The sequence below is a fragment of the Octopus bimaculoides genome, chromosome 24, assembly GCF_001194135.2.
Source record: "Octopus bimaculoides isolate UCB-OBI-ISO-001 chromosome 24, ASM119413v2, whole genome shotgun sequence".
Lineage (NCBI taxonomy): Eukaryota > Metazoa > Mollusca > Cephalopoda > Octopoda > Octopodidae > Octopus > Octopus bimaculoides.
Genome location: NC_069004.1, coordinates 13,046,735 through 13,062,141, shown reverse-complemented (window position 1 = coordinate 13,062,141; position 15,407 = coordinate 13,046,735). Strand labels below are relative to the sequence as shown.

General features: G+C 37.6%; 1 protein-coding gene across 5 annotated transcripts in view; it reads left to right on the top strand.

The window, feature by feature from the left end:
* LOC106871669 (uncharacterized) overlaps positions 1 to 15,132 on the top strand; it is a 118,084-nt gene extending 102,952 nt beyond the window's left edge. For all 5 annotated transcript variants that reach the window (XM_014918254.2, XM_052976191.1, XM_052976194.1 and 2 more), the window contains one exon: positions 8,058 to 15,132. In XM_014918254.2, the coding sequence (XP_014773740.1) occupies positions 8,392 to 12,153 (3,762 nt within the window). In that variant the 5' untranslated portion in view covers positions 8,058 to 8,391 and the 3' untranslated portion in view covers positions 12,154 to 15,132. The remainder of the gene's footprint in view (positions 1 to 8,057) is intronic.
* The last annotated feature ends 275 nt before the right edge of the window (positions 15,133 to 15,407 follow it).

Here is a 15,407-nt window from a genome sequence, read left to right as displayed (position 1 = left end):
TATATATATGTATGTATATATGTATGTATATATATATATATGTATGTATATATGTATGTATATATATATGTATGTATATATGTATGTATATATATATATATGTATGTATATATGTATGTATATATATATATATATATGTATGTATATATGTATGTATATATATATATGTATGTATATATGTATGTATATATATATATGTATGTATATATATATATGTATGTATATATGTATGTATATATATATGTATGTATATATGTATGTATATATATGTATATATATGTATGTATATTTATATATATGTATATGTATATATATATGTATGTATATTTATATATATGTATATGTATATATATATGTATGTATATTTATATATATATGTATATGTATGCATATATATATGTATTTATATGTATGTATATGTATGTATGTATATAGGACAAGGAAAAAAGGTAAACATGTATGAACATGAAGTTCAGTCTTATACACACACACACACACACACACACACACACATTTCTTTATGTTTGCAACAAGTGCAACACACAACTTGTCTTTTAATGTTTTTGAAGGGTAATGTCTTTTATATAATCTTTTTTTTTCTTCTTCCCTCTCACACATGAAAGAGTGGTGTGTTAGAATTATTTCTTAATTGATTTCTCAGCATATGTACGCATGATGGTTTATGGGTGAAAAACATTTCCTCTCAGTAAAATTAGATAAAGCTGTCTACTCCATCCTGACCGAATGGACAAACAACCTTCTCATTCAAAGAAGAAAGAAAGGATAAAGACAGAGAAGAAGAAAAAGGCACCACTCCTACCACCATCACCAAGCATAAAAGTAAAACATTTCAAGCTATAGATTAGTACAAAATGTTACATAGTGATAACAATATTAAACAGTGTTTTGGTGTGTAGTTACTATAATGGTGGTTGTTAATGGAGGGCCTGTATTCTATTTGTTAGGATTTAGTCTGGGGTTAATGTTCTATATTACATTGGAGATTGTCCTGTATGTAATGCATTGGGCAATGTTGTGGTTGTAGCAATATTTGCCCTATGTTCTCTTGGCTTGTGGGATCACCATTTGAAATGTATTTTGTGTGTGTGTCTGTGTGTGTCTAGAGAGAGTAAGCTTGAGAGAACCCTTCTAACTCTAAGCTATACCCATGATAATGGATGAACTTACTTATTTTATCAACCTTGGATGGATTAAAAGATAAACTGCACTCAAAATATAAAGGTTATTTGACATTGGTAGCATCGTTAGGGCATCCGGCAAAATGACTTGCAGTATTTATTTCAAATTTTAGCATTTCATGTTCAAATCTCACCCTGAATGACTTTGCTTGTTTACTTCCAGATTCAACAGAAAGTGTTCAGGTTAAATTTGACAGTTTGCATAAAATGAAAGGAAAACACAATATGCCATCCAAAAATAAAAGTATTTTTAAAAATTAAAATATATCAACTAGATTATGGCTGGGAGATAACGGTTTACTCAAAGTAGCCACCCTCAGATTCCACAATGGCTTTAAAATGACTCCTGAATCTGGCACATGCATCCTTCCCTGTGTCCCTGGGAAGATCTATAAACACCTTTTTGATCTTGGCCTCCAACTCAGCCTTGGCGTTGCAGGCAGAATAATTACTATGCCCCATGCATAGCAATCCATAGGATTACAATTGGAGGAATTAGAAGGCCAGAAATTGGGGCGGGTGAAGTTGTAGAAATCCTCCAAAAACTATTTCTGGCTCTTTCCAGCAGTATGGCATGGAGCCAAATCCTGCTGCCACACATATGGCCTTTCAGTTCAAATGCACTGCAGCCAGGGTTTGACCACAGTCTCCAGTAGCTTCACATAGCCGTCTCAATTGAGCCTTAGGCTCTCTTCAAAGATGTAGGGTAGCATGACGTCACCTTCACTGGAGAGGCACCCAAAAACCATCACAATTTGGGAGGACTTAGTTTTTATAATAATTGAAATACCACATGGATTGTTGTTCTGAGCAATGCTCATCTAGTCTAGGCAGAAGTTCTTTTCATCTGAGAAGAAACAGATTATCCTCAGCTCAACAGGACGCCTCAGCTTCTTTGCGTTTGTCAAGCGAGTTTCCTTGGCCTTGGTTGTCATTCAGGACTAGCTTCATCATGGTGACTTCAATAATCGTCTCTCTTGCCAAGCAATGGATTCCATTGCTTGGATCTTCCATCCACTTGTCCTGCAATTTCGGATGAATCCAAGTGTTTGGACCCAGTCAGATCACCTGCTGTGTCCCTTCCTGCTAGCTACAGTTCCATAGTCTCCATTGCAGCTGTTCATGTCATGTCTTACAGCCTTTACGGTATTCACAGAGCTTAGAGCAGCAGTCATGGTGTTTGTATTTTGATACCTGGCACAAATCATCTTGATACAGATAACTCTTTTCCAGTATTCAAATGGCTTCCAGTTTTCCATATCAGCTAACTTTTTCTCAACTACAACTTTAATCCTTATGCTCTCCAACACCATTGACTATTTACCAATACTTCAAGGTATTTCAGAAAAATGGAGACATAACAAATCATCAAATGTACCCCAAATACCCAGTACATAAATTACTTGTGTAGAATGAACTGGCAGAGTCATTTGAGCATCAAACAGGTTGCCTTGCAGTAATACATTCTAGATTTTTGCATTCTAAGTTCAAATCCCACTTCAGCCTATTTGGTGGTAAATTTAATCTGTTGCCCAGTCTAACACCACCACTTGATCCTTGGGTGGCTTTTGTGGAATCTGCTCTGTTGAAAGCATGTAGGCCAGATCTCTTGTTTAAGGGTACCTTTCTCATGACAAAAAAACAAACAAACATAAAAATCCATCTTGGCTATCTAAGTTTCCTTCCCAACTACATGGTTTCAGGTTCAATCTCACTGTGTCTTCTACTATAGCCTCAGGCTGACGAAAGCCTTGTGAGTGAATTTGGTAGACAGAAACTGAAAGCCCATTACTAATAATAATAACTACTGGGGGTGGTCAACAAGTTCAATTAAAATTCTTCAAGGCAATGCTCCAGCATGGCTGCAGTCCATTGACTGAAATAAGTAAAAGATAAAAAATAAAAGATGCACAACTCTACTGCAATGTCCAATTGCTAAACGAACTAAAAATCTTAAAGCTACACATGACTGACTTACAAACTTAGGAACTCCACCATCATATCTATCCTGTATCTTTAAACTTTCCATCACCATTTTTCTAATGGAATATTCTCTCTTATGTATTGCAAATAATTTTGTAAGTAATCAAGGATTTAGAAAATATTTAGTGAATTAACCAACTTCCTCATTATTAAGCTGGTTTTGGGAACGTAACTTAATGAGTTCTTACCTAAAATTATGATCTTTTGTTGTTTATCTTTCACTTGTTTCAGTTATTTGGCTGCAGCCATGCTGGGGCTCTGCTTTGAAGGGTTTTACTCGAACAAATCAACCCCAGGACCCTTTTTTTTAAACCCTAGTACTTATTCTATCAGTCTCTTTTGCTGAACTATTAAGTTATGGAGATATAAACACACCAGCACTGATTGTCAAGTGCAGGTGATGGTGGTGGGGAACAAGCACTAAGACACATTTGCATAGATATATATATATATATATATATAATTAAGGGATCAGCAACAGTTGCTTCACCACATACCGAAATTTAGAAATAGCAGTTAAAGTACTAATTCTACTACTACAATAAGTCTCCAACAGATAGCAATAGTATTGCTATCTTTTGGAGACTTATTTTAGTAGTAGAATTAGCACTTTAACTGCTATTTCTAAATTTCGGTATGTGGTGAAGCAACTGTTGCTGATCCCTTAATTATGTTTATAATTTTAAAAGAACTTTTTTATATAAGTTCTTTACCGATAATGGTTTTTTACATACCAAACTACTTGGTAAAAATTATTAATTATTAATTTATTAATTATTAATTTATTAATAAATTAATAATCCTTTACCCTATATCTGTAATGATATTTATATATATATATATATATACATGATGGGCTGCTTTCAGTTTCCATCTACCAAATCCACTCACAGGGCCTTGATCAGCCTGAGGCTATAGTAGAAGACACTTGCACAAGGCACCATGCAGTGGGACTGAACCTGGAGCCATGTGTTTGGGAAGCAAGTTTCTTTTTTTGTTTTGTTCAAAAATAAACATTTTTCAAGCAAGTTTTGTATCACAAAACCAGTGGCAGTGTGAAGCTGGTTAGTATTAAAGCGTTGAAAAATATCTGGCCCACAATGAGCCATAGATTGAACAAATAGCTTCTTTCTTATTGTAAACCAAATTTCTTGAAAAGCAATATATTCATATCATTTCATTTCTTTCCTTATCGTTCATCCTTGCATCATTCTCCCCTCCATCACTCACCTCCTCCACCACCCACCCCTCCATCATTCATCTCTCTATCAATCATCTCTCCATCACTCATCTCTCCATCACTCATCTCTTGGAATGTTTGCACAAACTTACTGACTTTAGGAAGTAACCTTACTCAGTCGTGAATTGATTTCCACCAGATATATATTTGTATATATATATAATCTTTTACTCTTTTACTTGTTTCAGTCATTTGACTGTGGCCATGCTGGAGCACCGCCTTTAGTCGAGCAAATCGACCCCAGGACTTATTCTTTGCAAGCCTAGTACTTATTGTATCTGTTTCTTTAGCCAAACCACTAAGTTACGGGGATGTAAACACACCAGCATCGGTTGTCAAGCAATGGTGGGGGGACAAACACAGACACACTAACACACACACACACACACACACACACATATATGTATATATACATATATACAACGGACTTCTTTCAGTTTCCGTCTACCAAATCCGCTCACAAGGCTTTGGTCGGCCCAAGTCTATAGTAGAAGACACTTGCCCAAGGTGTCACGCAGTGGGACTGAACCCGGAGCCATGTGGCTGGTAAGCAAGCTACTATGCATATACATATCCATACGACGTCTGATCATTAAGTATCCGGACTGTTGCCATAGTAACGAAGCTAAAGAATGCAGAGTGAAGCCACTTGGTAAAGATTGACCTCAACTTCTGCTGTGCATGTGCACTAAGTTTTAATGTTCTAACTCACTTCCGCTTTTTACTGCAGTGCTTGGAAGAAAGGTGTGTAGCGTGTGATCATCGCATTGATCATGATAGAGAAAGTCGTCATGGTGATACCTGCTCAGAGTCGTATGCAAGGTTGCAGAAAGTGTAGGGAGAGGAGTGTATGAGCCACACACAAGTGTACAAGTGGTTCACACATTTCCAAGATGGCTGCAAAAATGTCGATATTGATGAACGTTCTGGGAGACCCACAACCAGCAGAACTGAGAAAAACATCACAGATGCATGTGCAGCTGTGAGGGGAAATCTTTGCATCACCATCTGTTAGTTATCAGAGGGTGTGCAGATTATTTATGGTTCAGTTCAGTCCATTACCATTAAAGATTTAGGTGAGACACATGTCTGCTAAGTTTGTGTCAAAACTGCTTTCAGCTGACCAAAAAGATACTCTGGTTTCTGTTGCACAGGATCTCCTTGATTGTGTCAAGAATGATAAAAACTTTGCATAGGCCACTGAGCAGGTATCACCAAGCTTTTGGCAAAATTTGTTGCAGATTCTCTGCTCAACTTTCTCTGTCATGGTCAATGTGACGATCACAGGCTACACACCTTCCTTCCAAGTACTGCTGTAAACAGTGGAAGTGAAGTAGAATGATGAAGCTTAGTGTGCATATACAGCAGAGATCAAGGTCAATCTGTGCCAAGCGACTTCACTCTGCGTGCTTTTCCTTTGCTACTATGGCAACAGTCCGGATACTTATTGATCAGAACACACACACACATATATACACACACACACATATACACACACACACACGTGTGTGTGTGTGTGTGTGCAGGAGTGGCTGTGAGTTAAGTAGCTTGCTTACCAACCACATGGTTCTGGGTTCAGTCCCACTGTGTGGCACCTTGGGCAAGTGTCTTCTACTATAGCCTTGGGCCGACCAAAGCCTTGTGAGTGGCGTTGATAGACGGAAACTGAAAAGAAGCTCATTGTATATACATATATATATGTATATGTTGGTTTGTGCGTCTGTGTTTTCCTATGTATTCATTCCGTTGTCTGTAGTTCATTGTTCTAACGTCCTGTACCCTGATATGCATCTATATACACATGTAGATGTATGTACATATATGTGTGTATACATGCATATATATTCTTTGTATTATTACATCATTGAACGCACACGTCCTTTTTGCAAGTTTGTACTTTATTATTCTGACGTGACTCTATCTTTCTTTCTATCTATCTATCTATCTATCTATCTGTCTGTCTTCCTCTATCTTTCTATCTATCCCTCTATCTATCTAACTATCTTTCTTCTTATTCATCTCCCCCTCTCGCTCCGCTTCCTTCTGTTGTCCTGGCTTCTACTTCACTGCTACACACACATCTCTCTCTTCCTCCTCATTCCACTTCCTCCCTCTACCATCCTCTCTGCTCACGCGTGACCTGTGGTCAACTCTCTTTTCACTCCAGCCACTATGAAGGCGAGACGAACTGTTAGCGTTCTACATCAGATTCACGTTTGGCCATACGGCATTTTAATGTTGTTTTCACTGTCCAATTTTTCCTGTCTTGGTTTGTGTTTGCCACCTTGGAGTCCTCTGTTTAGTAGGTCAATCCACTACTCAGGAAGAGACTATTCTAGAGTATGTTCTGCCTTATCTTTGAAACATCTAGTTAGAATAGAGGCAGCTGACGAAGGAATTATTCGAAGTGGCTATCTATTTTCCTATGTGTTCATTCCGTTGTCTGTAGTTCATTGTTCTAACATCCTGTACCCTGATATGCATCTATATACACATGTAGATGTAAGTATGTACATATATGTGTGTATACATGCATATATATTCTTTGTATTATATATATATACATATGAACATGTATATATGAATAAATATGAATGTATATGTAACATTATCCATCATCATTTTAATGTCCACTTTTCCATGCTGGAATATGAGGTAGATTTTTTTATGGCTGGATGCCCTTCCTGTCACAAACCCTCACCTGTTTCCAAGCAAGGTCATATTTTCCCATGGCTACACTTGTTTTTCACAGAAGACAAGTAACAAAACAACCTCATTTGTTTCTAGACAAGGGCACACACAAACACAGGCATGAACATATATTATATATACACATATTTACAGAGTCCACCAAAACAAATGTATACACACTTAAGGAAAGGAAGAAATCTGTATATTTTTATTCAGTGTTATCACAATTTGATAAAACATCGAAAGAGGTACTTATACATGTTAAATATTTATACAGATTTTTCCTTTCCTGAAGTTAGGAGGTACAAACACTTACACACACATGTGCGCACATGACAGTAACTTCTGCCCACCAAATTCAATCACCAGGCTTCTGTCAGCCTGAAGCTATAGCAGAAAGCACATGCCCAAGGTGCCATGCAGTGGGCCTGAACCTGAAATCATGTGGCTGGGAAGCAAGCTTCCTGTGTATACATTTTTTTGGCAGACTCTGTATGTACACATAGCAGTGTACATAGCAGTTATATTTTATGCTTCTGATTGGTAGATTTTTGGTAGAGAATAATTTGTAAAGGATGTTTCTATATCTACATTTTAATTCTGCAGCAGATGTTTGTTTTTCAGTTTCTGTCTAGCAAATCCACCCACAAGGCTTTGATTAGCTTGGAGTTATATTAAAAAACACACTTCCCAGTGGGATTGAACCCAAGCAAATTTCTTAACCAACACAGCACCTGTACCCAGATTTTGAAAATAATCTTGATCTAAGTTATGTTTAATAAGGTCTTTTTTTTACAAATGTATGCTGCCACTTTTTTTTGTTATTTTGTTGTCTTTTTTTTCCCAATAAAGATCAGAATTTTACTTTGTTTGATTTGTTTGAATTCTTGAATTCTGTTTTATTTGCTCATTAATTTTCCTTTTTTTTTTTCTTTCTTCTTCAGAAATCTATTACTATCTGAAGCAGTTCAACATCCATAACTACCAATTTCTTATAAGCGCTACCTTCAAGACTATTACAGTTGTCAACCAGGAGTATTCCATCTTTCTATGTATCAGGAATTTTCATGAGGATGCTGATTTCTTTGCCACGGTTGTTTCCTAATCTTTCAGTATTCTTTTAATTATACTGCCCAATTCTCACTCACTGAAGAATATGCTCAGTATATTGATATATGAGGCAGAATACCGGCATTATGCATTAAAAAGGTTGTTTTCTAATTTGAAAGACATTCACCGATAACATTGGCACATGTTGTACGCTACAGAAGCGACAACATGGAAACTATTTTGCAGATATCTCTTTCCTGGTTAATTCTTGCTTGCATATTACAATCTTTACTATTGTACATACCCACAGTTGCTGGTTATTCCAACGATACAATATTATTAAAATATGTCCCTGCCTCTAAGACATTCATTCAGTCTCATGGCTTAATGCATATTCCAGTCAAGAGAACTCGGACCAATTTAGAGATATCACCTTTAGGCTCCAACAGAAAAATTGGACGGCTTAAAAAACAAGAGTTAAAAATCTCACAAACATCTGCTGCAGAATTAAAATGTAGATATAGAAACATCCTTTACAAATTATTCTCTACCAAAAATCTACCAATCAGAAGCATAAAATATAACTGCTTTGATACAGTTTCCAACACACGACAACCAATTGATGGTTATTCTCTGCAGTTGCATTTGGGACGTTTTAAGCGGTCTGCTAACAGTTTACGAACTCAAGCCAATAAGAGGGCAAAAAGGAAATCTGCTAAAGAAAAAAATGTTTCCTCTAACAATACTCTATCCACTAACAACAGTCTCCCCAACCCAACTCTTAAAATTACTAAACCAACAAAAACTGCTGCTTCCTCCAGCCATAATCCACGCCGTAAGACAAAAAAACAAACAGAAGCTGCTACTTCCTCAGGCCGTAATCGGCGGCGTAAGACTACAAGACCAACAATAGCTGCTGCTTCTTATGTTCGTAAGCCCCGTTCTAAGATTATACAGCCAACAGCAGCTGCTTCATTAATCTATAATCCACGATCCAAGGTTATAAAGCCAACAACAGCCACCTCGTTAATCCATAATTCTCGATCTAAGAATATAAAGCCAACTGCAGCTGCATCCTTCGTCCATAATCCTCCTGATAAGATAACACCAACATCAGCCACCAGTTTTATTAAAACTACAATGATTACAGATGTTGACACTAAAAGTATTCCTTACAAAACACACCAGCCAACATCTTTCTCTTCATTGCCAAAGATTGTTTCTTCATCAGTTCCATTACCCCAGAGTTCCATCACAGCTTCAAAATCAGAAGCTATTCTTTTGTCTTCCAGTCACAAAACAGCTTCAACTTCTTTGTTTGTTCAACCAACATCATCAGCTTCTCAAAGTAAACCTTCAATGGCAATGGTGACTCCCATTTATAATTCCTTACCATTAAATACATTCACCACTTCCACAAATATTCACCCTGTAACTAGTTCCAAGTTTGAACCTATTGGATTGACTTCACATCTTTTGCATTCTGGTAGCGAAGGGCCTCTTATGACCAAAATGCCAACGCCATTTATAACCTTACAACTGAAGAATGACTCAACTGATACCAACACTCAACCCAAAATTGAAAACTCCCTTTACTTGACCCCAACTGATGCCTCGTCAAATCGATGGTCAAAGAAGAATGTATCACTTCTAAGTAATCAGCTACGCACTGCATCTCTGTCAACTTCAAACATTGTTCTACTGTTGAACAATTCTTTATTGGCTACCTTAGACACCAAACAGAGTTCCTTGGCAGTTCAGACAACCACAGTCCCCAATCCAAATTTATCCTCAAAGACCCTCAAACTTGATTCAACAACAAAAACACTTTCCAGCAATAATTCAAGACCACTGACAAAACCTGTCATTGAAGAAACTACGGTTATGTCTAAATCTCCTCTTTCTCCCACTAACAGTCTATACAAATCTTTTACTCTTCACCCAAATACAGTTTCCAGCAGTCAGTTATACACACTGCTGCAACCAACACCAAATACTGGTTCTAATTCAACTAATTTCAGTCAGACATTTCCAAGTTCTAAATACAAGTTTGTTGTCAGCACAAACGGGGCCTCTGTTGAAAGTAAGGCAACAGCTTCACCCACTGCTGACTGGACTAAAAGCACATTAGAAACCAAATCCAATACCTTTACAACAACAATCGCAACAATATTCAAGCCACTGATTACTTCAACGTCTGACCCTTCTCCTACAAACGTCAGTGTAAAAGAAAGTAAGGGCCCTCAAAACTCTTACATAATTGTCCCAGATTGGAAAGTAGCCAAGCAGGAGTGGAAAGCAGCTTGGCATGTTCACATTTATACTTTTGGTTCTCTGTTTGCTCTTCTTGCCATTTATCTGTTGATCTGTTTACTGCGACTGCGACATACTATACACTTACTAAACAACTATTACTTTGTTGCAGTAAATCTGCTCCTCTTTACATTTTGTCTGCTAAGAGCTCTTTTCTTGCTGGTTGATGGTTACAACTCTGACCACACATACCATTATCTCATAGGATTCCTCTTATTTTACTTGGCATTTCCTTGCCTTACATCAGCATTTGCATTAATCTTTTATGCCTTCCTTAAAACTGCCAAAGTTTATTATTTGTCATCCAAATTCCAGTGTTTGCCCTTATTAATTACTATTATAGTCGTTCATTATCTCCTGCCCATCACTGCTGCAATACTCATCGGACTCTTCCTTACTGTCAAAACTTTTTTGTTTGTCTGCCAAATTTTCTTTGTGCTCTGGGGTCTTTTTCTTTTCTTGGGTTACATATATGTTTACAAAAAATTGCATTTTGCTGCTGAGAAAAGACAAAAACTCCTGCTTCAACTCCGTGAAGCCAAAATCCACATGGACAACTACACAATATACAAGGAACGACTCACCCTCTGCCTTGGTGTAACTGTTGCTCTTTTTAGTTCCATTATTGGTACATTTTGTACATGTCTACAAGTATATTCAGCTCTGTACTTCTTGGGCATTTTCCCAAATGAACTTCCAAGACCATGGCCCTGGTGGGGTTATCAAACTGCTGTTCGCTTCTTTGAATTCTTGTTTTGTATAATAACTACTTATATAAGCACGCTTCCCTTTAAGCATCGTAGCAAATATGGCTGCGACCCTTGGTTTTACTGTTCGTCTTACACATGGTTGTGTCGCAAGGAAAACATGTGGAATTCTCATAAAGACATCAGCTGGACCAACATGGACGAAAACATAAGTAGCATTGGAATTTCAAAAGATACACGGCGCAAAGAAATCAAAGCTGCTGGTTATGAAATAATTCCATTAACAATTTCTCTGAGTCAAGAAGGTGAAAACTTAGCATTGGATGAGCCTGATTCAATGCTTATTGTTCAAAATGGTTTTGTCCGTTTCCGTACTGATGAAGAACTGGAAGAGTTGCGTCAAAGTCCAAGAGTACCAAGAATGCATGCTGTAGCACCAATACCTGTCTCAATTCCCAAAGTTCCCAAAACTCTTCAGTGGAGCAACAGTAACAGCAGTAAGTGCCACCAAAACAATGGCTTTCAGTCAAAGGATGCCCTTCTTGGTAGTGGCTCATCTCCAGAGTGTTTGTCATCATCAACCTCTCCGTCATCATCCCAATTCAATCGCGTGAGTACTGCCGGAAGTGAACTTACATTTAAGGCGCCATCACTGAGTTTGGCCAGCAGCATTGACAAGGAACTGGAGCATTTTTTTCGCCACTCAAGTCACAGGTCTCTTTCTAGCGTCACATCTGCTGATGTGCTAGCAATTAACGAGGACACGTCTAGTGAGAATTCTGTCTTTCAGGCTGATGACAATGCTGACGGCATAGAAACCGGTGACGACCACTCCAAGCGGATACCTTCCTTCTTTCTGACGGAGGAACCTGATGACAGTTTAAACACGACATCCTGTAGTAGGAAGGATAATCTAAATTTAACCAGCTACTCCTTTCATAATTCAAATCCCCAAATCACCAACATTTAAACTTTTTTTCTTTTCATAAAACAACAATAATAATAATAATAAAGCAATGATGATGATGATGGTGATGCACAAATGAAACAAGGTAAAAATAGATCGTTTGAGAAAGAGGAAGGTAATGTTTGTGGTATAGTGACTGAAAAAGAGAGAGTGGTGGTCAGGGGTGGGGAGAAGGAGTTAATGAGAGAAACAAGAAAGAAAGTGGAAAGAAAAGATAAACTATGATGGCTGTGAATAATTTTTTTTTTTTTTAATTCAATGAAAAAGACAGATTACATTATGAAGTTTCATGTATGGTTGAGATTTTCCAATAACTGTTTTTTTTTTAAATATAATTACATGTGCATGTGTGCGCACACACACACACACTCACTCACTCTTTCATATGTAGATATATATATATATATATATATATATATATATATATATATATATATATATATATATATATACATATATGTAATATAAGTAAATGGATTCCCATTGATTTCTATGGGGTTATTCCAGTTGTTTTATCAGTGAAACTACTTATTCACTGAATTATGGTGTTAGTGGCTGAATATTCCACATACATTTGTCCCGTTAATTTAATCCTCAGACAAGATCAGGGTTGCATGACATGTGGCATGACTGACCCCTTTTCAGTTACCAGTCCATTCAGTTCATTTACCAAAGTTTCACACATACAGTCTCCATTATACCCAGTCATCTTATTCACAAGACTAGGGTTGACTTGAGGCCCTGGTAGAAACTTGTGCTGCACAGTGGTATTGAACCTGAAACTTCATGATTGAAAAACAAATTTTTTAATCATTGAACTATGTACACATAAAGAAATCACACATGTGTGTGACCACAGAAGTGCATGCATAGACATGCACTTCCATGTACACATACAGACCTGCATACACTTGCAAACATGCCCACAAATTTATATTGAGGTTATAATTCCCATTTACAAAGCCTTCTATAAACAATGCTTTTTCATTCATCTTGGCATTTATTCTATGTGATGTTATATAGGGTCGCATCCATATATGGTCAGCATCTAAGTATTTTTAGAATTGATGGTCTTAGCCTCTAATTACACAAATGTGTAGGTACATAATGTATGGGTGCCTCTGTGTATGTGTGTGTAGTCAAATCAAATAAACAAACAATAAAATTAACAATAACAAACAACAAGAGGACAAGCATAAGAAATGTAATAGTTTGACGCTTGGTAAAAAGAGAGAGTTTTTGACGTTTTGAGCATAGATCTTCGTCAGAAAGGAAAAAGGGAAATGTCCAAAGAAGGAAAAGAAATCATCAACAGCATGTATATGTGTGTGGGTGGATCTCTATGTGTGTGTATATATATATATATATATATATATCCACACACACACACACACACACACACAGAGGATGTTTGGGCTAAATTTGACAGTTGAACAAAAGGAAGAAAAAAATCAATATTCCATCCAAAAATAAAAGTACTTTTAAGAAATCAAAAAATATCAACTAGATTATGGCTGGGAAATAAGTTTCCTCAAAGTAGCCATCCTCACCTTCAACCATGGCCCTCAAGACGGCTCTGGAAGCTAGTACATGCATTCCTCACTGTGCCCTTGGGAAGATCTTCAAACACCACCTTGATCTTGGCCACCAGCTCAGCCTTGGTGTTGCAGACTGAGCGGATTGGTGTCCCACACAATATTTCATGGGATTACAAATGGAGGAATTAGGTGGTTAGAAATTGGGGCTGGCAAAGTCATAGAAATACTCTAGCAACCACTTCTCACTCTTTCTGGCAGTATGACAAAGAACCAAATCCTGCTGCCACACATATGGTTTTCCAGCAGCAACCTTCACCAGCCAGAGTTTGACCACAGTCTCCAGTAGCTTCATGTAGCTGTCTGAATTGAGCCTTAGACTCTGTTCAAAGATGTAGGGTAGCATGGCATCATCCTCACTGGAAACAGCCAATGACCACCACAGTCTGGGGGAACTTGGTTTTCATGATTGGTACGTCACCTGTTGTTCTGGATGTTGTGCAAATGTTCCAGACAAAAGTTCTTTTCATCTGAGAAGAACTAGATCATCTCTGACTCAACAGGATGGCTCAGCTTGTTCAGGAACTTCTTTGTATCTGTCAAGTGGGTCTCCTTGATCTTGATCGTCAGAATTTTTCCCTTGTACCTCTTGTACAAGTGGTAGTAAAAGTCCTCGTTCAGGGCCATCTTCATGGTAGCGACTCCAGCACTCATCTCCCTCACCAAAGCCCAGAATCCCTTGCTCAGATCTTCCATCACCTTATCCTGTGGTTGTTGGATGAATCCAGGCATGCAAGACACAGAGTCAAAATCCCTGCTATATCCCTACCTGCAGGCCATGGTTTCCATAGTCTTCATTGCAGCTGTTCATGTCATGTTTTACAGCCTTGACAATGTTCACGAGCATGGAGTAGCCTTAATGATGTCAGCATTTAGACACCCAGCATGAATCATCTTGATACAGGCAAACCTTTTTCAATATTCATATGGCTTCCAGTCCTCCATATCAGCCAACTTTTTCTCATGCCCCCCCCAACACCATTGACTGCTCACCAATGTATCAAGCTGTTCCAGAAAAAAAGGAGACATTTAAAAAATCATCAAATTTAACCCAAACAGCCTGCTATGTCTGCTTGTATTGTATAAGACACCCAAGTGCTCAATATTCTACTGCAGACAATCTCATAGAACTTAGTGTATACATTTAGTACCTGTAATTACTTCTGTATCTTGCACTGACAATGATGCCCAAACATTTTCTGCAGACTTGCTGTCGAAGCAGTTGAAAAGTAAAAGACATTTTATATATGTATATCTTTTATTTTTTTACCTGTTTCAGTCATTAGACTGTGACCATGCCGGGGCACTGCCTTGAAAGGTTTTTAGCTAAATAAATCACCCTTAGTACTTTTGTTTTTTTAAGCCTTGTACTTTATTCTATTGGTCTCTTTTCCCAAACCGCTAATGTTACAGGGACATGAACACACCATCACTAGTTGCCAAGCAGTGGTGGGACACACACACACACATACACACGATAGACTTCTTTTCAGTTTCTGTCTAGTCTGTCAAATCCACTTACAAGGCATCAATCAGCCTGAGAAAACACATGCCCAAAGTGTCACACAGTGTGTCTGAACTCGGAACCATGTGGTTGGAAAGGAAGCTTCTTACCACACAGCCACACCTGCACCTATATATTATATATATATATATATATAT